Raw genomic sequence first — 27,410 nt, 5'->3', positions numbered from 1 at the left:
AATTTGAAATCAGGAAAAGTGTTGCCTCCAGCTTTGTTCTTCTTTCTCAGGATTGCTGTGGCTTTTGAAGTCTATTGCAGTTCCATACCAATTTTAGGATTGTTCTTCCTATTTATATAAAAAATGTCATTGGAATTTTGATAGGGATTGCACTGGATCTGTAGATTGCTTTAGGTTGTATGGACATATACTCTCTGACTGAGATGTGCATGTAAATGATTTGCCTAAGACTTATTAAAGCAAAACAAAAAAAGTCAAAGAAACTGCTACATTAGAAAATACTAAACATGTAGAGTATGGGCGGCTGGTGTGTGCTCGGGATGACCCAGCCCCCTCCAGGCCAGAGAGGTGGGTGGGAAGCAGCAATTACAACAGACAAGGATGACCCTCCCTGTTTACCCCTCCCTCTGGGCCCATTTTATTCCGGGCTGCATCGTTTAAACTCAAAACACACTTTTAATATAGGGCCCTTGTAGCCATCTTGTTGTGCTACTCTTCACAACCCATGAGCAGGGTCACAGGAAACTGTAAACAGGTCTGGCTTTCCATGTTACCACTCATACAAGCCAGTGCTTTTCCCACTTGATCTACAGATCACAGACACGTGAGGATTATGCAAAAGAACAAGAACAAAGCTTTATTATAAGTTTCACATCGAAACAGGGTCCACACGAGGCCCAGCCTGGGAGGAGGTGGACACTGATGGCCTCGCCACAAAATTATTGGCTCAGGCCAACTTCCTCCTCTTAAACCCCAAGGTAATGAATCGTGACCCGGAGGAGAATGACTTGGTCGATGGCCCAGCGGTTTGTTGTCCAGCCAAGCGCTTGGCAGGTGATGAGGGGGCCCTAAGAGCAAGGCTGCACCTTGCTGTGCCCACTGCGGAGCTGGGGCTGATAGTAGTAGAGGCCGGAACCGACACACCCCTAAAGTCAGTCTTGGCTGGGCATGGGTTGCGCCCTCCGCTGGAAGTAGGGGGGCCCTGCCTGGGTGCGCCCACGGGGATGTGACCTAAGGTGGGCCCTCCCGTAACACTGAGAGCTGCAAACATGCAGCTCAGATCTCGGGCAGCCGCTCTGCTCCCAAAACCCAGCTGTGTGCTGGCATGGGTGCCCACGGTGGAACGTGTGGATGATGAACCCACAGAAGATGTTTGTGCGGGGCCGCCCGAAGCTGGGGGGCCTGGAGCAGAGGCAAAGGCTGAAGCTTTCCTTTTCCTATGCTGGGGAGAGCTGCCACAGGCGGTGGTTCCTTGCTGCTGCCAGTCAGGGCCCCCAGGGATGTGACTTAAGATGGAGGCAGTAGTGCCTCCAAACCCAGGCTTCTTCTTAGGGCTGGGTCCCGTGGTCACCATGGGGTGGCTCTGGTGAGGAGGGCCCCAGGAGTTCAGGCCCACGCTGCCCCCTTTGCTGTGTGTGGTGCTCGGGGGTCCCCTCGTTGCTGTTGTAAGGCTGAGAGCTGCAAACATGCAGCTCAGATCTCGGGCAGCCGCTCTGCTCCCAAAACCCAGCTGTGTGCTGGCATGGGTGCCCACGGTGGAATTTGTAAATGATGAACACCCAGAAGATGCTTGTGCGGGGCCGTCCGAAGCTGCGGGGCCTGGAGCAGAGGCAAAGCCTGGAGCTTTCCGCTTCCTATGCTGGGGAGAGCTGCCACAGGCGGTGGTTCCTCGCTGCTGCCAATCAGGGGCCCCAGAGATGGGCTGGGTAGTGGCTCCAGGCTGCAGAGGAAATCTCAGAGTTTGGGTGCGGGACCTGAGTGCAAGCAAGCTGCTGGTGACTGTGACTGAGGATGTGCTGTCACTGGGGGGCGTCTGCCGGGCCTGGGTCGAGGAGAAGAGGCTCCCACTGGAGCCAGGGGCGGACCCCAAGAGGAGAGGATGGGAGGGTGGAGTGGTGTCCATGGGGGTGACCTCAGGGTCAGAAGCGGCCTGGGGTGCCAGGCCCGCAGATGTGCCGGGTGAGGGTCTGGAACTGACAGTACACGTAACGGGCAGGCTTGGGGAGGGGGCAGTAGGGCTGGTGACGGGAGGGAGGTTCTGTGGGGTGAAGACAGGAGAGTCCACACACATGGGTTTCCTATGCTGGGGAGAAATGCCCAGGTCCCCGATGGCATAGGTCTCACCCCGCAGCGCACTGTTGATGCGCCGGAAGGCTGCTTGCTTCTCCGAGTCTAGGTCTTCAGCGGTGACCCGGAAACCCGGCTCAGGGGCTGGGGGCAGCCTCAGAGGCTCCCCTCGCCGGTGCGGCAGCAGAGGAATCCTGCGTTTTCGGGGCCTGGGACTGTCAGATGTGCGGGAGCCCTTCCTCCAGGGTCCTTTCTGCCCTCTTGCTGTCTCTGCATTTTTGTCAGGCTGGCTTTTCCTCCGGTAAACCACCGGAGCTGCAGAGGGCGATGGAGGGCCCTCCTCGCCCCCTGTCTTTGTAGACTTCTGGGGCAGCCCTTGCGGTATAGCGGGACCCCTCCTTCTTTCCACTGGCAGGAAACCTCGGGTGGAGCTATATGAGCTCGTGATGGCGTTTCTTTGGGGGCAGGAGCTCATACAAGAGGTCTGCTGTTTCCTGGCGGATCTGTCCTCTGCCCACTTGGCGTGGAGGTCTCTCTGCAGAGGTCCAGACCTGGGCACGAAGAAAGAGCCCCCCAGGGGCCTAAATGCAGATCGTGCGTCCCCGGTGTCATTGGGGCCGCTTCTCTGGTCATCGTTCCTCACTGTGACTGTGGGGACTTCCTCCTGCTTGGCCATCCCTTGCCCCCTCTCTCCCAGGGCCCTCAACACCGTCTTCTCGGTGCTGTAGTTCGGGACACAGCTGGGTGTCGTGGCCGGCACTGGCTGCCCCTGCGCCACACTGGCAGTGACTGTGTCCACTGCGGACACTGAGCTGCGGGACGTCGTGGAGGTGCGAGCACCCATCACTGCCTTCTTCCGATGGCCTCGCCTGAAGATGGAGATAAGGATCCCCATAAGGAGTGCAGCGTCTGCGGGATGGTAGAATGGGGTCTCAGAGACTCTGTGGCAAAGCGCAGATGCAGAGTCACTGGACACTTGTGGGCTGGCCTGCGAGTGGATAGCCGGCCATAGACAGCTGGGTGGCCCGGGCCGGCCACGGGAAGTCGGTGGGCGCGGGGAGCGGGCTGGGGGCAGCCGAGCCCTCCTGGCAGGTGCTGGTCCCCCAGTGCCCGGGGCGGGGGTGAGGGGCAGGGCCTACCTAAGTAACTGCTCCTAGAGAACTTAGGTGAGGTCGGTCCGTGGATACAGAGCTGGGCTCTGAGCACTCTCCTTCAGCTGCCAACTCGGCCAAAAGTGGAGTGCGCTCTCTTTGGCCTGTTGCCTTTTTATACTCTGAAACCTGTGAGCGAACAATGGGCGTGCGTTGGTGGGGCGCAACAATTTAGGGAGGGGTGGCGCATGCGCAGAGTACACGTCAGGCCCTGGGGCGCACAGGTGAGGATGCGCGCCCCTGGACCGTCTAGCGCTTCTGAATCCCCCGGGGGTCTGAGGGCTGGAGGTGTTTGCCTTGAGGGTGATGAGCTTCTTGGCAGGACAGCTGGCCCTTCTCCCCTGGCCGCGCCCCAGTGCTGTCGGGGTAACTAACTGGACTGGACGGGATCCCCGCCCAGCAACGTGGAGCAAGGTTGCTGGCTGTGCAGCTCCCACAAGAGGCGGCAGCTTTGGCAGCAGCGCCTCTGTGTTCCCCTGGCGCCACTGGAGGGGAGAGCCGCTAAGAACGGAAGTGCCCACACCATCCAGATCCTGCTGGGGTGACACCTGAAGTGGTGGCCAGGGCTGGCTGAGAGGGCCATACTTACCATATGACCCAAAAACCCACTCCTAGGCAGTTAACCAAGAGAAAAACTTTTCACAAAACACAAATGTGAATGTTTTAGCTATCTTGTCCACAATTCCTAAATATAGGACTATTGAGGTTATCCAATTTTCTTGAGTTTGTCATTTTTTAATTGTTCTTGGAATAACACTATGTATACGTATTGTTTCACAGTCTGGAGTTAATATTTTACCAATTAAATAAAATTCAGAAGGCTTACATCCATATAGATTCTTTTACCTTCCACTCTTTGTTATAGCTGTCATATGTGTCACCTTTATATGACTTCAACGCCACCCTCTGAGACTGTGGTATCCTTTTTTCATACATATACAGGGAACTCCCTGGCGGTCCAGTGGTTAGGACTCAACACTTTCACTGCTGGGGCCCCGGCTTCAGTCCCTGGTAGGGGAACTAAGATGCCGCAGGCCACGCAGGCGTGGCCAAAAAAAAAAAAAAGTCATACATATATAAAATAATGTAAGAGGATAATTTTTCCAGATACTTGCCATTTTTGTTGCCCTTCCTTTGTTCCTGAAGTTGCAAGCTTACTTCTTTCTTGTGTCATTTCACTTCAGCCTGAAGAAGTTCCTTTCATGTAATGTTTTTATAGCAAATTGTCTGGTGATGAATTCTCTTAGTTTTCTCTCATCTCCATCAGACTTCATTTTGGCTTTTGTTTGGCTTTCAGTCTTTAAGGATATCCTTGCTTTAAGGATATCATATCCTGGTTTGGTCTTTTCCTTTAATACTTTAAAGATGTTATTCCATTCTTTTCTGGTCTCTGTTTTCTGATGAGAAATCACAGTCCTTCAAGTTGACATTCTGTGATGTATAACAGGTCGGTTTCCTTGACTGCTTTCAAGATTATTCTTCACCTTGGCTTTTTTATCAGATTGTGTGTCAGGGTGAGGCTTTCTGAGCTTAGGTCTGTGTCTCGAAATCAGTGACGTTTTCAACTATTCTTTTCCTCATATATTTTCTTCTGCACCTTTCCTTCAGACCCTCCAACGGCACAAAAGGTAGAACTTGCAATATTGTTTCACATGTCTCTGAGACTTAATTTTTGTTCAGTCATGTATCCTCTTTGTTTTTCAGATTGTGCCATTTCTATTGATCCATAAGTTTTCTGAATCTTTCCTCTGTTTTCTCTGTTCTGTTATTCAGCCCATCCAGTGAATGTTTGCTTTTGGATATTGCATGTTAAGTTCTAAACTTTCCATTTGCTTCTTTTTCATAGTTTGTACTTCTCAGTGAAGAACTTCTTTCCATTAATTTCAAGAGGATTTACCTTTAACTCATGGAGCATGGTTGTAATGGATGCTTTGTCTGCTAATTCCTCCATGTGGGTTATTTCAGGGCTGGGTCTGTTGATTGCATTTTTCTCTTGAGAATTTGTCACATTTTCCTAGTTCTTTGTATGCTCCGTTGTGTGATTTTGGGTGGTATCCTGGAAAGTTTGCTTATTATGTTTCGAGACTCTGGTTCCTATTAAAATCCTCAGGAGATTGATACTTTTCCTTTTTCTGTGGTTTTTATTAAGCAATTCATGAACCTATGGTCAAACAGGTATTGTGCCTTGTCTTCTGAGTTGTCCCAGTCTTGGTGCAGTTTTCAGGACACTGCTGTGCTGTTTGTGTCCACATGGTGCACGTACCACTCAGGGGTTAATCTCGGAATTGAGTGGCAGTTTATACTGTAGTTCACTTCCGCAAGCCTCTATTCTGCCTCGTTGGCTCTGTCTGTGCATGAGGCTCAGGGGGATCCCAGGACTTATGTGGGCTCGTACACAGACCTAAATAATCTCCTCCTATAGCTCTCTCCTCTTTGGAATTCTACCCACATTCTCAGGCTTCAGGGGCCCCTCCTACATGTTCCTTAAAGTGTTTAAGCCGCCATGCTGTCATGCAGTTCCCTATGACCAGGTTGACCTTTCAGGTGAAATAGCAAGAGAAAAGAAAGGAAAATAACGGCATGCCCCCACACTCTTCAGACAATAGGAGCCTCTTAACCTGTTCCTTTGTCCAGAGACACAGGCCATTTCTCAGTGAAGGCCTCTGCCATCACTGAGGTTGCAGGGGAGATGTGGTAACTGGGGAGAAAAAGACCAATGGGGATGACCCCCTCACTCCTCAACATCCAAGCCCCCCACTTTCTCACTTGTCTGGCTAGAAATAAAAGGTTGATCCCATGGTTTTAACTTTCAGCTGTTGCTGGACTTTGCGTGCCTTGCGTAAGCTGGGAGACAGAGGCAGGAAAAAAACCCACCATAATCACCCTGTTACGGGCTGTTATTCAACTTTGGACTTCCAGGCCCCATCTGCCTGTTAGCGTTCACTTCTTAGAGTTTCAAGTGCATGCTGTTTGTCCTCTATCTTGCTCCATGCGGCTCTCAAGCCCTCGTAATATGACCACAGTTCTCGTGCCACATGTAAACATTCGAACACTTTGCAGATACTGAATTAAAAATCTATTATTTACATTGACTCCACCATTTTTATTTTCCTGGTGTGTTCATTAGAAAATTCAAAATTACATATGTGCCTGGCATTATGTATTTTTTGGTGAGCAGTGATCCAGAGGATGGAAATGTATGCCTCCTTCGACTCCTTCAACTTAACCCCACTCTGGGGCAATGTCCCAGCCAGGCAGAAACTGCAGGTGGAGCTGGAGACCTTGAAGAGTTTGGCTATACTTCCAGCTCAGCCCAAAGCCCAAGGATGATTCTGGACTTTCATTCTGACTCGTGCATTTCAGATCTTTCTGGGTTTGGACCTGGTATATATGTCCCTCCCAGCCCGCCCTGCCTGCCCCTTCAGTTGTCACCCCAGCAGGATCCGGTTGGCTTGGGCACTTCTGGGTTTTTTTTCTTTTTTTTGCACTTCTGTTCTTAGCGGCTCTCTCCTCCAATGTTACCAGGTGGGAGGGCAGGTGGACGCACAGGCGCTGACGCCAAATCTGCCACCTCGGGCGGCGGCTGCTGAGCCAGGTACCCTGCTCTCCAGCTTTCCTGCTCTGGTGGCCGGGGACCCATCCTGTACAGTTAGAGCCGGCCGGGGGAGAAGGGGCAGCTGCCCTGCCAAGAAGCTCATCACCCTCAAGGCAAACACCTCCAGCCCTCAGACCCCCGGGGAGATTCAGAAGCGCTAGACGGTCCAGGGGCGCGCATCCTCACCTGTGCGCCCCAGGGCCTGACGTGTACTCTGCGCATGCGCCACCCCCTCCCTAAACTTTTGCGCCCCGCCAACGCACGCCCATTGTTCGCTCACAGGTTCCAGAGCTGCATCCCAGCAACAGGCCAAAGAGAGCGCACTCCGATTTTGGCCGAGTTGGCAGCTGAAGGAGAGTGCTCGGAGCCCAGCTCTCTATCCAAGGACCGACCTCACCCAAGTTCTCTAGGGGCAGTTACTTAGGTAGGCCCTGCCCCTCACCCCCGCCCCGGGCACTGGGGGATCAGCACCTGCCAGGAGGGTTCATCTGCCCCCGGCCCGCTCCCCACGCCCACCAACTTACCGTGGCCGGCCCGGGTCACCCAGCTGTCTATGGCCGGCTATCCACTCGCAGGCCAGCCCACAAGTGTCCAGTGACTCTGCATCTGCGCTTTGCCACAGAGTCTCTGAGGCCACATTCTACCATCCCGCAGACCCTGCGCTCCTTTCTGGGGGTCCTTATCTCCATCTGCAGGCGAGGCCATCGGAAGAAGGCAGTGATGGGTGCTCGCACCTCCACGACGTCCCGCAGCTCAGTGTCCGCAGTGGACACAGTCACTGTCAGTGTGGCGCGGGGGCAGCCAGTGCCGGCCACGACACCCAGCTGTGTCCCGAACTACAGCACCGAGAAGACGGTGTTGAGGGCCCTGGGAGAGAGCGGGCAAGGGATGGCCAAGCAGGAGGAAGTCCCCACAGTCACAGGGAGGAACGAAGACCAGAGAAGCGGCCCCGATGACACCGGGGGCGCACGATCTGCATTTAGGCCCCTGGGGGGCTCTTTCTTCGTGCCCAGGCCTGGACCTCTGCAGAGAGACCTCCACGCCAAGTGGGCAGAAGACAGATCCACCAGGAAACTGTAGACCACTTGTATGAGCTCCTGCCCCCAAAGAAACGCCATCACGAGCTCATATAGCTCCACCCGAGGTTTCCCGCCAGTGAAGAGAAGGAGGGGTCCCGCCATACCGCAAGGGCTGCCCCAGAAGTCTGCAAAGAAAGGGAGCGAGGAGGGCCCTCCGTCGCCCTCTGCAGCTCCGGTGGTTTACCGGAGGAAAAGCCAGCCTGACAAAGATGCAGAGGCAGCAAGAGGGCAGAAAGGGCCCTGGAGGAAGGGCTCCCGCACATCTGACAGTCCCAGGCCCCGAAAACGCAGGATTCCTCTGCTGCCGCACCGGCGAGGGGAGCCTCTGAGGCTGCCCCCAGGCCCTGAGCTGGGTTTCCCTGTCGCCACTGAAGACCTAGACTCCGAGAAGGAAGCAGCGTTCCGGCACATCAACAGTGCGCTGCAGGGTGAGACCTAGGCCATTGGGGGCCTGGGCGCCATGCAGCCTTCCTGTCCCTTTCTGCTGCCTGCCGCAGGGGCTGCTTCTCCGCAGAAAATGTTTCATAGTTATTTCTATTTTAATATGATCATGGTACATTAAAATGTATTAGTGCTTGCCTGTGAACACTAAGGTCACTTGACTTGTAATTGTCTATGTTGTTCTATATTTTTGTGACTAAAGGCATTACTTGGGGGAATGAAAAGAATATCTTGAAGCGATTTTGGCTTTTGATCTGCCACTAACTCCTATTTAACCTTAATTCAGGGGTCGGATTCTTTGACCCAAGGAAACAGAATAGTATAAAAAGAAAGAATGTGAGTGTCAGATGGTGGCAGTGATTAAGTATAGCAAGAGACGCCTTTGCAAAAGTTACTCTTGGTCCCACAAGACTCTCACTTAGCTGTGTGACCGTGGGCAAGTCACTTCACCTAAATCTCTGAATTATAGGGCTGTGCTGATGATTTAAAAGTGACTGAGCACGGTGGACACTCGGAAATCCTGGGTTCTCAATAAAGCCACTGCCCTGCTCTTTGGTCCTTTGGGATTACTATATTAGTAAAATTTATACTTGACAGTAATTTTAGCTTAAAGTTTATTTTGTCTATTTCATCTCAGGCTTTTGGCTAAGATCAAGTGTAGTATCTGTTCTTGTCAATTTAAATAGCAAGAGAAAAGAAAGGAAAATAACGGGCATGCCCCCACACTCTTCAAACAATAGGAGTCTCTTAACCTGTTCCTTTGTCCAGAGACACAGGCCATTTCTCAGTGAAGGCCTCTGCCATCACTGAGGTTGCAGGGGAGATGTGGTAACTGGGGAGAAAAAGACCAATGGGGATGACCCCCTCACTCCTCAACATCCAAGCCCCCCACTTTCTCACTTGTCTGGCTAGAAATAAAAGGTTGATCCCATGGTTTTAACTTTCAGCTGTTGCTGGACTTTGCGTGCCTTGCGTAAGCTGGGAGACAGAGGCAGGAAAAAAACCCACCATAATCACCCTGTTACGGGCTGTTATTCAACTTTGGACTTCCAGGCCCCATCTGCCTGTTAGCGTTCACTTCTTAGAGTTTCAAGTGCATGCTGTTTGTCTTCTATCTTGCTCCATGCGGCTCTCAAGCCCTCGTAATATGACCACAGTTCTCGTGCCACATGTAAACATTCGAACACTTTGCAGATACTGAATTAAAAATCTATTATTTACATTGACTCCACCATTTTTATTTTCCTGGTGTCTTCATTAGAAAATTCAAAATTACATATGTGCCTGGCATTATGTATTTTTTGGTGAGCAGTGATCCAGAGGATGGAAATGTATGCCTCCTTCGACTCCTTCAACTTAACCGCACTCTGGGGCAATGTCCCAGCCAGGCAGAAACTGCAGTGTGTCTTGGAGAAGGTCTTTTGCATTGAGACAGTAGGATGCTCTTTTAGCTTCAAGAACTTGGATGTTGTTGAGTTTAACCTGGTATAAGTTCAAATTAGAGTGTTTTAATTTTAGGATGTTAAAGGTAATCCCCATGGTAAACACAAAGAAAATAGCTATAGAATATTCCCAAAAGGAAGTGAGAAAGTAATTTAAATATTGTATTGTAAGAAATCAGCTAAACACACACAACAAAAGAGAGGAATGCAGGAAATGAGGGGCAAAAAAGCTTTGGGCAGATGGAAAAGAAACAGCACAATAGCAGAAATAAGTCTTTTTTTTTGTCAGCAATTACTTTAAATGTAAATGCATTAAACACTCCAATCAAAATACAGAGATTGGCGGAATAGGTAAAAACATATGATCCAACTATATGCTGTCTACAAGAGACTTACTTGAGATCAAAAGACTCAAGCAGGTTGAAAGTTAAAGGATAGAAAAGGGAATTCCAAACTCAGTGAGAAAACTCAAATAGTAACCAAGAGAGCAGGAGTGTCTATACCAATATCAGACAAAATAGACTTTGAATTTAAAATGGATCAAAGAGTTAAATATAAGAGCTAAACTATACAAATTTCTGAAGAAAAAAAGGGATAAATCTTCATAGTCTTGGATTTGGCAATGAACTCTTAAATATGATAGCAAAGGCACAGACAACAAAAGGAAAAAGAAATTGGACTTTATCAAAATTAAAATCCTTTGTGTTTCAAAGAACACCATCAAGAAAGACATAATACAACCTTCAGAATGAAGGAAAATGTTTGCAAGTCATATATCTGATAAAGCCTAGTATTCAGAATATGTAAAGAACACTGGCAACTCAACAATAAAATGTCAAATAACCAAATTTTAAAAATGAGAAAAAGAATCTGCACAGATACTGCTCCAAAGAAGACACAAATTGCCAATAAGCACATGAAAACATGTGCAAAATTATAAGTCAAAATTATGCAAACTGAAACCACAGTGAGACACCACTTCATACCCACTATTGTGCCATATCATTTTTTTAAAAACAAGCGTTGGCAATGATGTGGGGAAATTGGCACTTTCAATCATTGCTGGTGCAAATACGAAAAAGAAAATAGTTTGGCCGTTCCTCAAAAAGTTCAACACAGAGATACAATATGGCCCAGGAACTCCACTCCCAGGTATATGTCCAGGAGAAATAAAAAACATACGTTCACACAAAAACTTGTACATGAGTGTTATATTGTCATATCATTATTCATAACAGCCAAAGAGTGGAAACAACCCAACTATTCGCCAACTGAGGAATGGAAAAATAAAATGTGTTATATCCATACAAAGAATATTATTCAGCCATTAAAAGGGTGAAGGACAGATACATGCTACAACCTGGATGCACCTTGAATACATTTTGCTTACTGCAAAAGTCAGACACAGAAGTCCGCACATTGTGTGGTTCTATTCATATGAAAGGTCCAGCATAGGAAAATCAATAGAGACAGAAAGACCCAGGGCTGGGGTGAAAGGGGTGGACAGAATGAGAATGACTGATACTAGGTATGAGGTTTCTCTTGGGGATGATGAAAATGTACTGGAATTAGAGATGTTGATTGCAAAACCTGAGCACACTAAAAGCAGCTGAATCACACAGTTAAAAAAAATGTGAATTATATCTCAATCAAAAGATAATATGACAACATTTTTATAGTCATTACTCTTGATCAGTTTCAGGATGGAATTCTCACAGTGACTTCAATGGAGTGGCTTGTATGGGAAGATATTTGAGGCTCAACCCTTTGGGACTAGATGTTCATTTTGAGCTGTTGAATGACGGTGAGGGCCAGCCAGTATATTTTCTTCACGGAGGATCAATCCCCATATGGTATCCTTGGTTTGAATCCTTGTCTTTTTCTCTTCATATTCCTGAAACAAGCTCCTAGGAAATACATTCACAATAGTGAGAGGTGTTGACATCTTCCTGGCAAAAGTCTTATTCACAGGTGAAACTTCAGATCTCCTTATTACTAGCTGCCCGGGGAGTCCCCTGAATCAAAGTAGGGCTTATGAAGATGGACCTTGCATTTTAGCGTGCACTTAAAATACCCAACAGGCTGATCACATGGGGAAAATAACTTTATTTACATGAGACAAGTACAAAGTCAGCACAACACAATGAGGGAGAGTATGGGTGCTGGTGCCTGATGGCCTGAAATCAAATCCTATTCGAACACCATGTGTACCTGGGAAGGTTAGTTACTTAGCTCTTCTGTTTCTCAGTTCCCTGGCCAGGGATATGGAAATATTAGTAGGACCTGCTTATTCGTATTATGTTCTGAGGCTAAAAATTAGTAAATACAAAGCCTGAAGAAAAATGATGGGTACTTCATAAGCGCTACCTACATAAATGTTCAAGTATTAAATGCCTGGAAGAATAAGTAGGTTGTCTCCAGAAAGGGCACCTAGGAGGCTACAAATAGGAGGATAGAGCCTACTTTTTCACATTGATGACACGAGTAAGAAGTTTTAGAGCTCATGGAAAGAATATTATTTCTTGTGATGCACTGTGGGGTGGGCAGAGTAGGGGCTGTGACCCATATTTTATGGTTCAGGGCACTGAAATTTAGACAGATTGAGTAACTTGTCTAGCGTCACAACACTGGTGAGTGATGGGTCTGAGGCAGGGGAGGGACAGAGATTCCGGAACACATGGACATGAGATCATACCCTGGATACACAAACCAAGAGCTCTCCTCACTCCCTTTCCCACATCCTCCTGCCCCAAGAATGCTGCAGGGAGACAGCTGGTACTCGGAGGAGGTGCCTGGCCCAAGAGAATGGCTCAAACCTGGACCCACCTCCTGGCTCTACGTTTCAATCCCTGACCCCAAATACAGTGTCTTTCCCCCAAATGCAGACCCCCTGATGGACCAGGGTATCCAAATATGTGTGCATCTCCCCTCCCTTCCCCCTCAGCACTTGATTCTAGCAGCTGATTTGCAGTGAGACTTCCTGGTGGTCAGGTGACCACCCTGAATGACCAGTAGTCTACTTGACTCCCTAACTGACTCAAAACCCAGGACATTCCAAACCAACTGCCCACATGACAGTTGCACAGAGAATTAGCATCATCTTCAACTGATCAAACCCGGATGATGAGCAGTTAATATTCATTAGCTGGGAACAGGGTCTACTGGGCTGGTGTTTTGGTGGCTTAACACATGAAGGTTACAGGCCCCCAGGGTCTCACTGACTAGAAACTGACCAATCATCTGAGCAGCTTGGACTAAGGCCTGGCTAAGAGCGGGCAGTGGCTGCACGGGCTCTGAGTGGGCACCTTCCCTGCCCAATCCTCCCTCAGCCAGATCCAGGCTCTGCTGTACAAACTACAGCCATTGCTCCTGAATCTACTTGCTGGTATTAGTTCCACAGTACCTTCAATGGAGTGGTCAGTGGGGGTGCTATTTGGGTCCCTACCCTGTTGTTTGGCCAGATGCTGATTCTGATGTGCCTGAACCACCGCTGCGGATGGCCAGCAGGTTATCTTGATCACAGATGATATTCTTGTGCATCCTGTGTTTGATTCCTTTATAATCTTCCTTTTCTTCTTGGTACCCGAGTCATGATCCTGGAAAACACAACAAAAACTGAGAGAACTATTGATGTGTTGCTGGGAGAAGACCATGCAGAGGTGTCAATTCATTCCCAGGTCACACGTCTGTTCTCTTTGTTCACCAGCCTCCTAGGGGAGTCTAGGGGAGTCAAGTGAATCGAAGCTGGGCTGAGAAGAGGGTGTTGCAATGTGGTGTGCACTTAAAATAGCCAGCAGGCTGACTGCACGGGACATGACTTCATTTAGTGAGATAATATAGAAAGGGAGCACAGCACAGTGACCGACAGAGTGGGAGCTGGTGCCTGATGGTCTGGATTCAAATCATACCAGAAGCCACATGAACCTGGGAAGGTTATGCAGACCCTCTGTCCTCAGTTCCTTGTTCTGTGATAGTGGAAATGTTAATAGGGTCCACTTATTAGTATTACATGAGGAAGCTTAATACAGCAAATCAGGTAGACCCTGATGAAAAATGATGGTTACTTCATAAGTGCTACCTAAGTGTTCAAATATTAAATGTCTGGAAGAATAAGCAAGAAATGTGGTAGTGCTGCCTCCAGAGAGGGGACCTGGATGCCACAGGGCAGGGGAGTGGGGAAGGTTATGGGTGTGATGCTTTAGAGCTTGTGAAGAATATCTGTCATCATCTCCTGTGATCCCCACATCAGCCCCGTGGGGAACTCATGGCAGGTGCTGTGAACCATATTTTATGGTACATGGCACTAAAATGTTGAGATTTTAAGTGACTTTCCCGGAGTCGCAAAGCTGATGACAGATGGATGTGGGACAGGAATGTAGTTGGTTCCCTGGGACAGAAATCCCTGAACCCCTGAATCCTCTAGATGGTGCTCTGGACTCCTGAGCCCAGGGCTCCCCTCCCTCCATCCCCCCAAGCCTCCTGCCTGCCCCATGGTTGCTCCAAGGACAGGAGGGGTCTGAGCCAACAGGAGGGCCCAAGCCTGACCCACTGCCTCCCTTACATGTTGATCCCTGACCCCACAGCTCTTAAATATCCCTGAAAGAAGGTCCCTTGAAGGATCAGGGGGTCCCATCTACGTCCCTCCTCCCTCAGCGTCTTCACACACTGGGTGAGCCTCCTGGTGGTCTGACCAGTGGTCGGCTTGTCTCCACGTGGCTCAGAGCCCTGGTCTCTCCAAGCCAGTTGCCCACATGGCACGTCTCTAACAAATTAGCTTGGTCTTCAACAACCAGCCCTGGATGCACAGTTAGTGCTGATTAATCAGGACAGTGGCCTGCTGGGCTGTGCTTGGTGGTTTAGTGGGTGAAGCTGGCGTGCCCCACTGTCGCCTGACTATTGATGTGAGCAACTGTCTGAGTAGCCTGGGCTACGGCCTGGCTGGGGAGGGGCCGTGGCCGCACTGGCTCTGAGGGCGCACCTTCCCTGCTCATCCTTCCTCATCAAAATCCAGCCCCTACAAACTCCTCATCCACCCCTAGACCCTGCAGTGGCACAGGAGAGAGGCCCATGCCCTTCTAGAGGGACCCCTCCATAGCCACAGCCTAGAGACCCCATCCCAGGACTGTCTCTGATGACGACCCAGGCCCTCCTAATCTCTGTCACCAAATGTTCATTCCACTAACCCGATGGCATTGTCCCTTCTCTCCACGTTCCCAGGCAGCGCCCAAACACCCAGTGATCCTGTCCACATCAACCACTGGAAATACCGCCACGAAATCCCAGTTTCCTTCCTTTCTGAAAACCTCTAGGTTTAGACTGCTAATATTTGCTTTTGGATTTTGACATCGACATTCAGAAGTGTTTAGCCTGGAATTTCTCCTGTCCTGTAATATCTACTGCTGGTATGACATCAGTATTCTCCTGGTCCGATGAAAGCAGTGTGGGTGTGTTCCCTCTGTATCTGTTCTCTGGAAGAGTGTGTAGGAGACGGGCATCGTTTCTGTCTTAAATGTTTGGTAGAAATCAGAGGAAGCCACCTGGCCCTGAAGTTTGTTTTGTGGGGAAATTTTTTTGGCATCTCTTTCTAATTGAAGTTTACTTGGTGTATTGTACAGGGCACAGATCTTAAGCATAGAGCTTTATGGTTTCTTGTAAATATAAACACATCTGTTACCAACACCCAGTTCAATATACAGGACGTCCCCAGCACCCTGGCCGCCCCCTGTCGAAGGGGAGAAGAATAAGTGCTAACTTATTCGGTTATAAGAATGAAGTCAGTTACTCCATGTATATTCCAAGTGCAGTGATTTACACACAAATAACTCAAAATGAGTGTGGCAGCACAATGAGAAAGTAGTGGAGGGTGCTGGAGGGCTGGGAGAATCCAGTCCCTTTGGGATTTCTGCTGTGGAGGTGGGGCCAGAGTAAGGAAGCTGAGAGGAGCTTCTCTGAAGCATCTGGGCTTTTACAGAGGGAGGAACTACTGCTCCCCAGAGTGCAGCGCCCATTGTAATTCACTGAGCCCTCCCTTTGCGGAGGGTGCTTTTCTATACTTGTGTGTTATTTTACATAGAAATGTTTAAAAACAAAAAGAGGAGATCAATTTTGTTTGATGTAACAGCGTTTCACTGTTAAAAGTAAGACATATATCTAAAATTATGCTAAATCTGTACAGCTCCGACAGGAAGTAACCGGCACTCACTACCTGACTCAGGAGCGGAGGCGGAGCAGAGAGGCGGCCCTCCTTCCTTGGCCTCGTGTCTCATTTAAGCTGCCAGACGCTGCACAAGCTCCATCCCCTCTGAGTCTCAGGCTGACGCCTCCAGGTCACAGTCTTCACAGGTGTCAGACCAGAACCTGCCACACAAAGGCAGGGACTGGAGTCAGTGGGGAGGTGGGCTCCCTGGGGTCGGTGTGTGGGACCCAGGGGGCTACTCAGACCCTGCAAGTGACTTTGGGCCCTGACATCCCCAGGGCTCACATCCCCAGGGCACTGGGGCCTGTTTGCTGCTCTTTGCCAAGTGTGTTCTGGTAGCAGAGAGACCTGTCCTACAGGGGCGATTTAACCTGGGTATTTGGCCGGGCGGCGTTCGAGCGACTGGTCCCCTGAACAGTGAAAGTGATGCAGAGGAAAGGGGAGGCACTGGGGCTCCAGGGTGAAAAGTGTGCGTCCCTCCCACCTGGGCGCTGTGAGGAGTGGGAGGTCTGATGACACAGGTGGGAGTAGTGACCCTGTCCCTCCAGCCCACACGCAACACGGCCCATCATGAGACCAGCACAGTGGAAGTGGGCAGAGAACTGCAATGTTCCCTTTTCCCCTAATAATCGTTTTTCTTTCTTTAACACCCCAGCCAAACTTGCCTGTGCTTTTTAATTTAAAAATATCCTGATGCTGTGGTCACAGAATCATAAATTCTATAGCTTTGCTGTATCCCAACATGAAAAGTTTGTAGAAGACACTGCTTTTCAGCATGTAATAAAACCAGATGTATTTGTTATCTAATTTTAAGGTCATAATTAATTTGGAATCCTGGCCCTTTAACTCATCCTAAATTAGCATTGCTTTGAATTGCCTTCATTTTGTGTGTGTGTTGTATTCAATTTTTACACATCTATGAAAAATCTATAGAACCTCAGGTTGAGAAATGGTGCCATGAGGTGACCCAGGCCCTTCAGTGGGGCTCCACAGAGGCTGAGGGGTCCCCAGGGGTTGGGCAAATCCCAGCCAGGTGTGGATCCTGCAGTGTCCCCTACCGGATGACAGGGCTACTGTGTGCCCACAGGGATGCAGCAGCGCTGGGCCAGGTGAGCTGTCTGCTTGCATGAGAAGAAGCCCCGGTTCCTCTGTCCTCCTCACCCTTTCCCCAGGACGCCTGAACTGGGGGGGTACCAGGGCCACTCCAGATATCTCACTACACCTGGTGATTAACTGGGGATGTTGTCTGCTGACCTTGGCGGGTTGGGAGGGCAAGGCTGGGTCCTGCAGAGGGAGATGTTGAACCTCACCAGGGACACTCTTTACAAAGAACACAATGTGAACAACACCTCCAGGAGTGATGTACGTGATGACCCCACAGACACCTTCGGCCCCCCATCTAAACATAAGAGCCTGGCAACTTCAGGGATTCTATGGAACGGGGACTGTTCCCTGGCGAGATGCACTCAGGTCATCCTCCAGTTGCCTGCGCAGATTACCACCATTCTCTTCTCTCCACCTTTTTGTTCACATGCAGTGGTGAGCACCTCTGTGCTCTTCTCTGGCTTTTGGGTTTTCCTGAAGCGCCAAAAAAAAAAAAAAAAAAAAAAAAAGTCAGGGATGGCAAGGGAAGCACATACACTTATTTGCCTTCTGCTCTTCCTCCTACCCTCTCCACGCTCACATTTCCTCTTCTTGTTCTTCCTCATCCTTTTACTTCATCCCTTCTCTTGAATCCAGGATGAGAGAATTTCTTTTTTTTTTTAATTGGATGAGTCAGTCTTCTTTTACTTATTTATTTTTAACGTCTTTATTGGAGTATAATTGCTTTACAATGGTGTGTCAGTTTCTGCTTTATAACAAAGTGAATCACCTATACATATACATACATCCCCATAACCCCTCCCTCTTTTGTCTCCCTCCCACCCTCCCTATCCCACCCATCCAGGTGGTCACAAAGCACCGAACTGATCTCCCTGTGCTAAGCGGCTGCTTCCCACTAGCTATCTATTTTACGTTTGGTAGTGTATATATGTCCATGCCACTCTCTTTGTCACAGCTTAACCTTCCCCCTCCCCATATCCTCAAACCCATACCGTTTTTATGCTAAGTTATATTCTACATGTACCTGGAAAAATGTTAAAAAGATTTTTAAAGAACTGAGCATCTATTTTTGCAGCTGATTTGCCTGTTCAAGGCTCGCTAGCACTTTATCCATCTCAGTACTATTTCACTTAGTAAACAAATGCAGTTACCATAATTGCTGCATATGTGTCTGTGTTCCCTTCTAGGTTATATGTTTTTGAAGTTAGAAACTATATTTATATCACAGCCCCTATGTATAGCACAATATCCATTGCTAATTCAGATTGTGTTTTAAGATATGAGACAAAATTTAAGACTTTTATTATAGTCATAAACATCTAGCAAACCAGCCAGAAAATAAAAGCTAATTTTCAGTTGGTTGGCCAAGAACAAAAAAGCGAACAATACCTAGTGCAAAATCATATCTCTAATAACTGCTGTTGGATTTAGAGCACACACATGCTAAACTTATTTTAAAATATCTTCTTATTAAAGATTTGAGGTTGGACCGGAAAAAATTATATCAGAAGTGAAAATAATTATGTGGTCTGACCAGCGTGGATCACAGAAAGTAAGGGTATACTATACATAAAGTAGATAAACTACGAGGTCCTGCTGTATAGCACAGGCAACTATATTCAATACCTTGTAATAACCTATAAAGGAAAAGGATCTGAAAAAGAAATATATATATATCTGAATCACTTGGCTGTACACCTGAAACACAACATTGTCAATCAACTATACTTCAAGGGAAACAAAACAAAACAAAGTAAGTGTAAAGGGAAGAATAGTTTTATAAATTCACCTCTGATATCCAATGGCCCAACTGAAAGAAAACAGAAAGTACAACTTTCTAGGAGACAGGACATGGCCAGCAAACCAGGCCGTTACCCTCGGTAACGGTCATACCTGCCAAAAAATATACAGACTAGCCTGCATTCAGGAATACATAGGAATTCTTCATTTATCTGGCATTGTTAGGCAATGAGGTATTGCATGTTAGGAGAAGTATTTTTAAAATGACAAAATGAAGAGGAGTTGTTTTAACCTTCACTCGGTAATTTTTTTCTAAAATTAAGAAATGTATCCACTGGTGTATTTAATGTTTCCGTGATAACTCGGGGTCATCAGTTCAATCAACGTTTGCATGAATAATGCAAATGGAAACAAGACAGGCATGCTTACTGAAACTGAAAATGACATGGCACTGGCTGGAATAACTGATGAGAGAGCACGAAAAAAGCAAAAATGAAAACAAACCGTGATCAAGAAACAATCAGTCAAGTTCTGACTTTCTGTACTTAGTTTCAAAAAGAGATACCACAAATCCCAGCGAGAGACTCCAGCATCATCAGCTGTCTTTCTCCTTTGTTTCCACCTTCCTTTCCTTTTCCTTCTATCCTAGACTGTTCCAGGCAGTGCTTATAGCTGCTTGCAAGAGAAATTCTAATACTTGCTTTCTCTCACACAAACTTCACAATATGTCCATGTGATAATTAGTGTGGAGGTAAAAGACAATTCATCACAGAGACATCTCCTATGAAAATCAAATTAGAAACTAGCTTTTAAACATGCAGAGAGAAGGGCGAGGAGTCAGGCACTAATTTCCTTGCGAATTCCTCTCCATTTCTAATAGACGTTCTTCTTTACCAAGATCCCTTTTTATTGGTGTGCTGTTCCAGACTGCTCCACTCCGCCCATCCTCATTCTGTAAAATACATTCACACTCTTTTGTGACCCTACTTATTTGCCCATTAAATAATCAATCATAGAACTGTCGGAATTATTTACAGAGTGAAATTAAAATGCTGGAGTCACTTGGAGGGTTTAAGCAGCCCCATCAGAAAATACTGGGCATGGATTTAAAAGAGGCTGCGTGGAACTTGCTCTTGTCAAAGAAGTATCTGAAATAAGCCTAAATTCAGAGTTAATCAGACTGGCCTGCTTTCTCAGGTGGACTGGAACTCATTGCTCTTTCCCCTCAACTCCCTGATGTCAGCGGCACTTTCCGGAGAGGAGGTGGACTTCTCTGCCTACTGCAGAAGCTCAGTTCCCCCCGGGCCCACTCCTCCGTGTCTGAATCCCACACTTGAGGCCACATGCCAGCCTTCCCAGAACATTCATCGTCTCATTTCAGTTTTTGACCTGCTCAGATTGAGTCCCTCTAGACTCTTCCTCAGCTTGAAACCTGATCTTCCACCACTTTCCCTGACCTCGATGGTAGCCTGCCTACTTTAGGCCTCAGGTGCTTTAGCTATAAATTGATATATTTGCCCTTAATTCTAAAGTCTTCTTTCTAAAGCTCTACAATGTGGTGGCTCCTTGAAAATGTTTCTCTTTGCTGGTTGTAATTTTGTACAGAAATAAAAGCACAGCTACTCTAAAAGACAGTAAGTTGCATTGGATAAGGAAAGTGTGCTCTTGTAGTTAGATTAACAGGGATGGAAGACGACTTAGTATGTTTTAAGATACTCATGATCCATTCTCGTGAGAGTCGGGGGAAGAAGGGGAAGAGAGTTTATAAAATACCAAATGTTTGTGACAAATTAAGTTCAAGATGTAGCTGATAAGTTACTACTTGAATAAGCCACACAAATCCAATTCAAGTTTTGCTTTATTTTTCTAAGAAGGGATCCCAGTGAGCTGAGTCCCATGTTCAGTAACTCCACGTTCAATGGCTTAGTCTTTAAACACTGTTATGTTGCTGGAAGAAGAAATATTGCCCACCATTCCTAATTGATGTTTAGCTATCACGCACATTTGAAATAAATTTATTACTTTGCCTGATCTCAGGGTAATACATTCCAAAGGGGCAAAGAACACACGAAAAGTTATGGAGTCTCCATCTTCTACACTAAAGTGTGCAATAAATTACATATTATTTGGCCGTTAAGTTCACAAGCCATAGAAACCATTCCATTTGCAATGTATACAGTGGTAATCAGCAGGTAATGAGAATGATATAAAACCAAACAGACCGTGTATGATGGCACTGCTGCCAATAAAGCAATCATTAAATGCATTCATATGCATCTACGATAGGTAAGCTCTTTGAGGGCAATTGCTATGAATTCTACATACCTGTCAGGATACTATATATAGCCCACTTTCTATGGCCTTTATTCAAAGACGCTGAGAAAGGGTTACTCTGGGTAAATTCAGACCTTTTCTCAATATAGAATTTGGTCAACATGCATTCTGAACAGCAAAATTTCACAGTGTTTTCCTACACTAAGTGCCACCTCAGCAAATGCAGGATTAAGTATAATGGATTATAAGAAGTTAGAAAGGAAAGATGGAAGAAAAGAAGGAAGGTAGAAAAAAGGTGGGTATGGAGTACTTCAACATTTATGTAAAGAGTGGAACTAAAACTAACCTGAGGTTACCCTGAATTATTAGCATACGCTATAGAAACTTAAATGAAAAAATTAAAAAAACCCAGCAAGGGAAACTCAAAGATTCTCTGTTTTTTCACTTTACTGCATATACACGTCCATCTTAAACAATCTATATGCTTATATCCAATAAGAGAGCATTGTTTTGCAAGGCTATTTGGCTTCTATCAGCATGTAAAGGTCGGACAACTCAACTTTAGCAGAGTCAGCCTTCAGGTGAATAATTGCTTCTTTCAGGTTGTGAACATTTGAATTTTCCAGAAATGTTTCCCAAAAAATGAAAAATAAAAGAGTCCTAGAACAGCGTCCTTTAGAAGTTTTATAGTACCAAGGTTTTTGGAGGAAGAGTATTCTTGTCGATTATCAACACAATGATTCCAAGCAGGTCAATTTTTGCTGAGAATATTATATAACAGAACCCACTTCACCTCCATTATACTGACAATGATCTTCCTTACTTCAACCTTGTGCTTCTTAGTAAAGTTGAAAATACGGAGCCAAGAACAGACAGTGACAATGCCAGAGACTCAGATGTACCTATAGGTGCCTTCAGACAACATCAGCCACCCAGGCTAAAGTCCTGTTTTAAAACATCCCAACATGAATGAATCTCAAACACTATATGCTGAGCAAGTGAAGCCAGATCAAAAGCGCACCTACTGTATTATTCAACTTACATAAAATTCTAAACTGGGCAAAAGTCATCTCTAAAGATAAAAAACAGATCCGTGGTTGCCTTGGGGTGGGAGATGGGGATACTTTTGCAAAAGCCTAGGAGGAAACTTTCTAGGGTTTTAGAATTGTTATCTATCTTTATGCGGGTGGTAGTTATACAAATGTATACATTAATTAAAAGTCACTGAACCGTTGACTAAAAATGTCTGCATTTTATTGTATGTAAATGATACCTTAATAACGTTGATTACAAAATGAACCAAAAACAAAACAAAGCAGAAGAGAAACCTCTCAAGACTTCAAAGGAAATACACTGTTTTCTTCCAGGGTACCAGACTGGAAATGAGGCATTGGTCTGTTCTACCCTCAGCTTATCCCTAGGGTTATCTAGTCTATTTTAAAGCACTAGAGTCCCCTATCAGGAAAACTCACCCCATGTTTAATTACTTTGATTTCTTCTCTGCCTCTTCTCCCAACACACTGAAGTCATTCACGGAAGAAAAACCAGCTTTTTCCAACTTTGCATCATGACACATTCCTTCCAAACCTATTAGTTATAGAATAAAATTTGGGTACACTTTGTAAAAATCTAGCTTTTTGAGCCTTACAAATCTTAACAGTTAACCTATTGCCTCCACTGGAATTTGGAAAAAAATTATTTTGAAAAGGAATAGCTGAGACTTGACATTTTTTTGTGTGTGATTTTCTCTTCCCCTAAGAGAGAAGTGAGTAGGAATGAGAAACACATACATAAAGAAAAAAAATTACCTTGCTGCCTTTGCATGGTTATAATTTATAGGAGGCCCTTTTCAACAATAATCTATTATCAGAATCAATAAAATATAATCTCCATGAAGGCCAGGCCAGGATACTTGTCTCTTTTTCAGCAGATGGCAATACAAACCACATTCCTGGATATGCTTCTTGATGATCTTTGTAATACTGTAACAGTTGACCATTTCCTCATGCCTCTTCACCTTAACTTCAACCTGGATTTTCACTAATGACTTCACATTTCCTTCTCTAACACTTGGTTGTGGGCCTCTTTTCCAACTCCAACTCCAACTCGCATTTCACTCTGGAACCAAAGGAAGACTCACACCTTCCTGCTACAGTTGCAGATTATATAGACTAGAAAAAGGAAGGTTGCCAGATGGTGGTTTACATTATCTACAGACTGTCTCGGCTCAAGGTTAACTTCCCTGGGAGAAAACCCATAAACCCAGAAGCATCAAAAATAACCTGCATGTGCAGGGGGGAGACAGCTTTGCTTGTCTCATTTTACATTCTTTCTGATTTCTGGGCCCTGGTGATTTATCTCCCATGGAATGGAACAAGGAGGGGAACAAGTAGGGACAGTCCCTTCGAGCTAAGAGAAACACTCCGGGAGGTTTTGAATCAGACTTGGTTTTTTGTTAGCCAAGTTACAGGAGAATTTTTAAAGTGGGGGGAAGGGAAGAAGGAAACGGACCAGGAAAAGAATTTAAGCCATCATCTATAAACCAACAAAGCACTGATAGTTCCAAACATTATGTCACAAACTAAAATGACTGATATAGGCTCAAGTGGTTTATAAAACCTATAAAAAGACTACAGCAGCAAAGTCCCCATTTATCTGTAGAGTTCAGAAACTAAAACAAGGAATATTTTAGCTTAAAACCTTATCTCAAGAGAATCATATACACTTCACATGAATAAAAATACCTGAAACCAAACATTTTTAAAGGCTCCAATACCCAAAATATAAAGAAAAATATTAATCCAGAAGACTCAATCAATCCATGATAATCACAAAATGGCTGGGCAATCTCTATCTCCCTTCCACACTAACCATCCATCCCATGGAAGACCAAGGGAGAGCAGACCTTCCAGACTTACCTTCCAGACCTTCCAGACACCTGGCTGCTGCAAAATTCTATGGAGACTCCTTGTGGAACAGCAGTTTCCCATCTCTTGTGTCTCTCCCTATCGTGATCATGATCATGCAGGAAGCAAGTCTGGCTGTGCTATTTCTTATCATTGTCTGTCACCCATCTGCAACATGGTATTGTACAGATAAGGAGAAAGTAGTTGCCTTTCCCCCAGAAGGTTGAGGCTCAGGTACAGGGTAATTCTCCTGTGCACACAGTCATTCTTTAGGCCGACTCAGTGACTTCAACAGGCTTAATCATGTGATCAGGTTTGTTGCCAGCTGCGTAATGCTCCCACATCTGTAGATAGAGCCGCTCTAGGTCCATTGTGTATTGTCTGGTGTTGAACAGAGGGCTAGATGTTCTCTGCTTCCAGACTTTGCCACGAATTTTCTTCAGGTATTCTAGATCAGTTCCCAGTTTCACAGCTATGTCTTCATATTCTTGTCTATTTTTAGCAATAAGCTCAAGACAGCCTAAACAAGTGAGCTGGGAAGCTGCAACTCGGGAAGCAAGAGTCTCTCCTGGCATAGACACCATGGGTGTCCCTGACCAAAGGACATCCATCCCTGTGGTGTGTCCATTACAGAGTGGAGTGTCCAAGCAGACATCAGCCAGCTGGCCTCTCCGAACATGTTCCTCTTTAGGAGCAAAAGGTGAAAAAATGATACGGTTCTGGGGAAGGCCCATATTTTGATCAATGAAATGATGGGCTTCTGCCATCACCTTCGCTCGGAAGTTTGTGCCATCATCTGGGCTCAGGGCATAACAGAATACCTCAAATTTATCAGGATTGTGCGTGCCTGGAATAGACTGCATAAGATGAGAAGTAGGATGATTCCCAAAGTCAGAACTCACGTATCCTACACGCAGTCGACCATCACTGAGCTTCAAGTCTTTTGGATGTTCGTACGGTGGTTTACGAAGGACACTGATCTCATCCAAGGAGAGGTTCCCATGGCTCTCAGCAATAGACTTCCTGAAGCCATGAGAAAGAGGATACAGCATACTATGTTGAGGCTGCACAGAAGGCAACCTATTCTTCTCCAACTGGTCAGCCACAATGCTGACCAACTTCTTCATTCGCTCATCATAGTCTGTCCAATCACAGACAATCTGCAGGCAATGAGCCAAATCACAATAACCGTCAGGAAAGTCAGGTTCAAGCTTCAGAGCAGTGTGATAAGAAGTAATTGCTTCTGGAATATTCCCTGAATCCTTGTGAATGGAAGCCAGATTGCTGTGGGCATCTGCAAATGCAGGGTTAATCTGAATGGCAGGAGTATAACACTGCAAGGCTCCCTGAACATCCTGCATCTCCTTTAGAGTGTTTCCCATGTTACAGCAGGCGTCAGCAAAGGTAGGACTGATTCTAATAGCCCCCTTATAATGCATCTGAGCTTCCTGCAGTTTTCCCTGCTGCTCCAATACACTTGCTAAATTTGAATGGGCAACAGCAAACTCTGGGAAGACTTCTAATGCTTTACGATACAAGCGAACTGCCTCTTCAATGTTTCCCTGGTCTCCTTTGATATTGGCTAGGTTATTCAGAGAGTCTGCATGGGTGGGGCACAGCCGCAGAGCTGTATTATAACAATCTTCTGCTTTGGCAACACGGCCCTTCTCTTCCAGAGCGTTGGCTAGGTTGCAGTAAGCATCAGGGAAATGTGGTTGCAATCTAATAGCTCACCAATAGGTGTCTATTGCCAGATCTATCAGGTCTTGCTCGCAGTGTACACAAGCCAGGTTGGCATGTACCACTGCATGATTTGGACTCAAGCTTAGGGCACAAAGGTAAGCTGCCACAGCTCTGTCAAAAATCCATGCCTCTTTCAAGACATATCCTAAATTGATATAAGCATCCAGAAAATTGGGGTCAAGGGTGACAGCCTTTTCAAAGTGATGAATTGCAAGCCAAATCTCCCCTTGTGCATTGAAAACACAGCCAAGATTACTCCAAGCTACTGCAAAGTTCGGTTGCGTCTCCACTGCTTTCAAATAACATGCCTTGGCTCCTTCCAAGCGACCCAGGGCTTTGAGCAGGTTCCCCAGGTCACTGCGAACACAGTACAAATCAGGATTGTACTGAAGAGCAGAGACGTAAGCTTATACTGCCCCTTCCATGTCGCCTGCTGCTACCAAAGCAGCTTCCAGGTTAATATAACCATCGATGAAATCTGGTTTGAGATGCAATGCATGCCGGTAATGCTCCATTGCTTCCTGCAACTGCCCTCTTTCCTTGTACACATTCCCCAAATTCGAATAGGCTTCTGCCAGAAGAGGGTTCTGTTTAATTGCCAGAGTACTAAAGTGGGCAGATCTGTCCAGCCTTCGACACTGGAAGTGTAGAGATGAAAGTAATAAAAGTACTCCAGTATTGTCTGGCTCTTGTCTCCACAGCTGCATGCAGTGTCTCTCAGCTGCCTCAAAATCTCCTGCCTGATATTCTCGATGTGCCAACTCAGCTAACCCTTGGAAGGAAAGCATACGTTTCGTTGGTTCTGTGCTGTCGGCCACGTTGCCCACAGAAGACGCCATCTGGAGCTTCTGGAGAGAGTGAGAAAAGGGGGTAATTGAGTCCCGCTGCCGCCACTACTGGCAAGAATGTTTCTAGAGGTAGCAAATACGAGGGCAGCAGCCGTACCACTGCTTTGGCAGGCTTAAGCGGCGGCAACAGTTACAGGCACCGAACCTTAGGAACTCTGGTTGGCCATCTACCTCTCACGCTCTTGAAATCTTAATTCTTAACCCTGCCCTCTTCCACCATTTTTCTCCTAATCAGGGAATAAAAATTACCTATACACTTGCCTTAGAAGAAATCAAAAGTCAGTAGTCCAAACACTTTTAAAATTTTTGTTTTCTGTCCAGTTGGAAAGGAAATACATGATTGACTTTACTTCATCATTCATATAGTCAATGTGGAAAACATTAGAGCCGTGAATTTCAATACAGTAAGACCAGAAAATTTTAAATTGGCCTTCCCAAACCACTAATAAGTAACCAATGTTGTATATAATGCTAAAATCTTAGAGACTGAGTTTGATATTTTAAAAGTTCTGAAAGGATTAGCTAATTTCTCCTCATCATATTTCTCATGCCTCAAACCTGAGTATTACTTTTTAAAAAATAAATCTATTTATCTTTATTTATTTTTATTTTGGCTGCGCTGGGTCTTCAATGCTGCGTGCAGACTTTCTCTAGTTGCGGCGAGCGGGGGATACTCTTTGTTGCGCTGCCCGGGCTTCTCATCACAGCAGCTTCTATTGTTGTTCCACAACTCTATGGGTTCCTTTTTAGGTCCTATGAAGAACCCTAGGAATTAGTTCATGGAATTATAAGTTTTTGCAAAATTGTCAAAAGTGAGATATTTT

The 27,410-nt window shown here is 46.3% G+C and overlaps 2 protein-coding genes and 2 pseudogenes across 3 annotated transcripts in view; 2 read left to right on the top strand and 2 right to left on the bottom strand.

Annotated features, from left to right (window-relative positions):
* The window catches only part of LOC149749902 (2'-5'-oligoadenylate synthase-like protein 2), a 32,020-nt gene extending 18,705 nt beyond the window's left edge, over nt 1–13,315 (bottom strand). Inside the window, exon 1 of the mRNA XM_089908538.1 lies at nt 13,221–13,315. Coding sequence (XP_089764664.1) covers nt 13,221–13,315 — 95 coding nt within the window. The remainder of the gene's footprint in view (nt 1–13,220) is intronic.
* On the top strand, nt 1,698–9,356 carry LOC149749903 (nuclear envelope pore membrane protein POM 121-like). The gene is given in 3 exon segments (XM_089908351.1): nt 1,698–1,985; nt 6,744–6,866; nt 7,186–9,356. Coding segments are annotated over 3 exon segments (1,557 nt in total). The 3' UTR covers nt 8,332–9,356.
* On the top strand, nt 8,959–9,064 carry LOC149749904 (U2 spliceosomal RNA; annotated as a pseudogene).
* Nucleotides 11,862–26,990, bottom strand: LOC149749901 (UDP-N-acetylglucosamine--peptide N-acetylglucosaminyltransferase 110 kDa subunit pseudogene; annotated as a pseudogene). The gene is made up of 3 exons (XR_016392550.1): nt 24,008–26,990; nt 15,981–17,549; nt 11,862–13,371 (listed from the first exon to the last, which is right to left on the bottom strand). The product of XR_016392550.1 is annotated as a UDP-N-acetylglucosamine--peptide N-acetylglucosaminyltransferase 110 kDa subunit pseudogene (transcript).
* Nucleotides 26,991–27,410: the final 420 nt, after the last annotated feature.

This window comes from Delphinapterus leucas, chromosome 3, assembly GCF_059928025.1.
Source record: "Delphinapterus leucas isolate spDelLeu-1000000601 "Yukka" chromosome 3, BTC_Dleu_Yukka2, whole genome shotgun sequence".
In the NCBI taxonomy this organism is placed as follows: Eukaryota; Metazoa; Chordata; class Mammalia; order Artiodactyla; family Monodontidae; genus Delphinapterus; species Delphinapterus leucas.
Note: the sequence above shows the minus strand (reverse complement) of the source record. Positions and strands in the feature narration are given on the sequence as shown.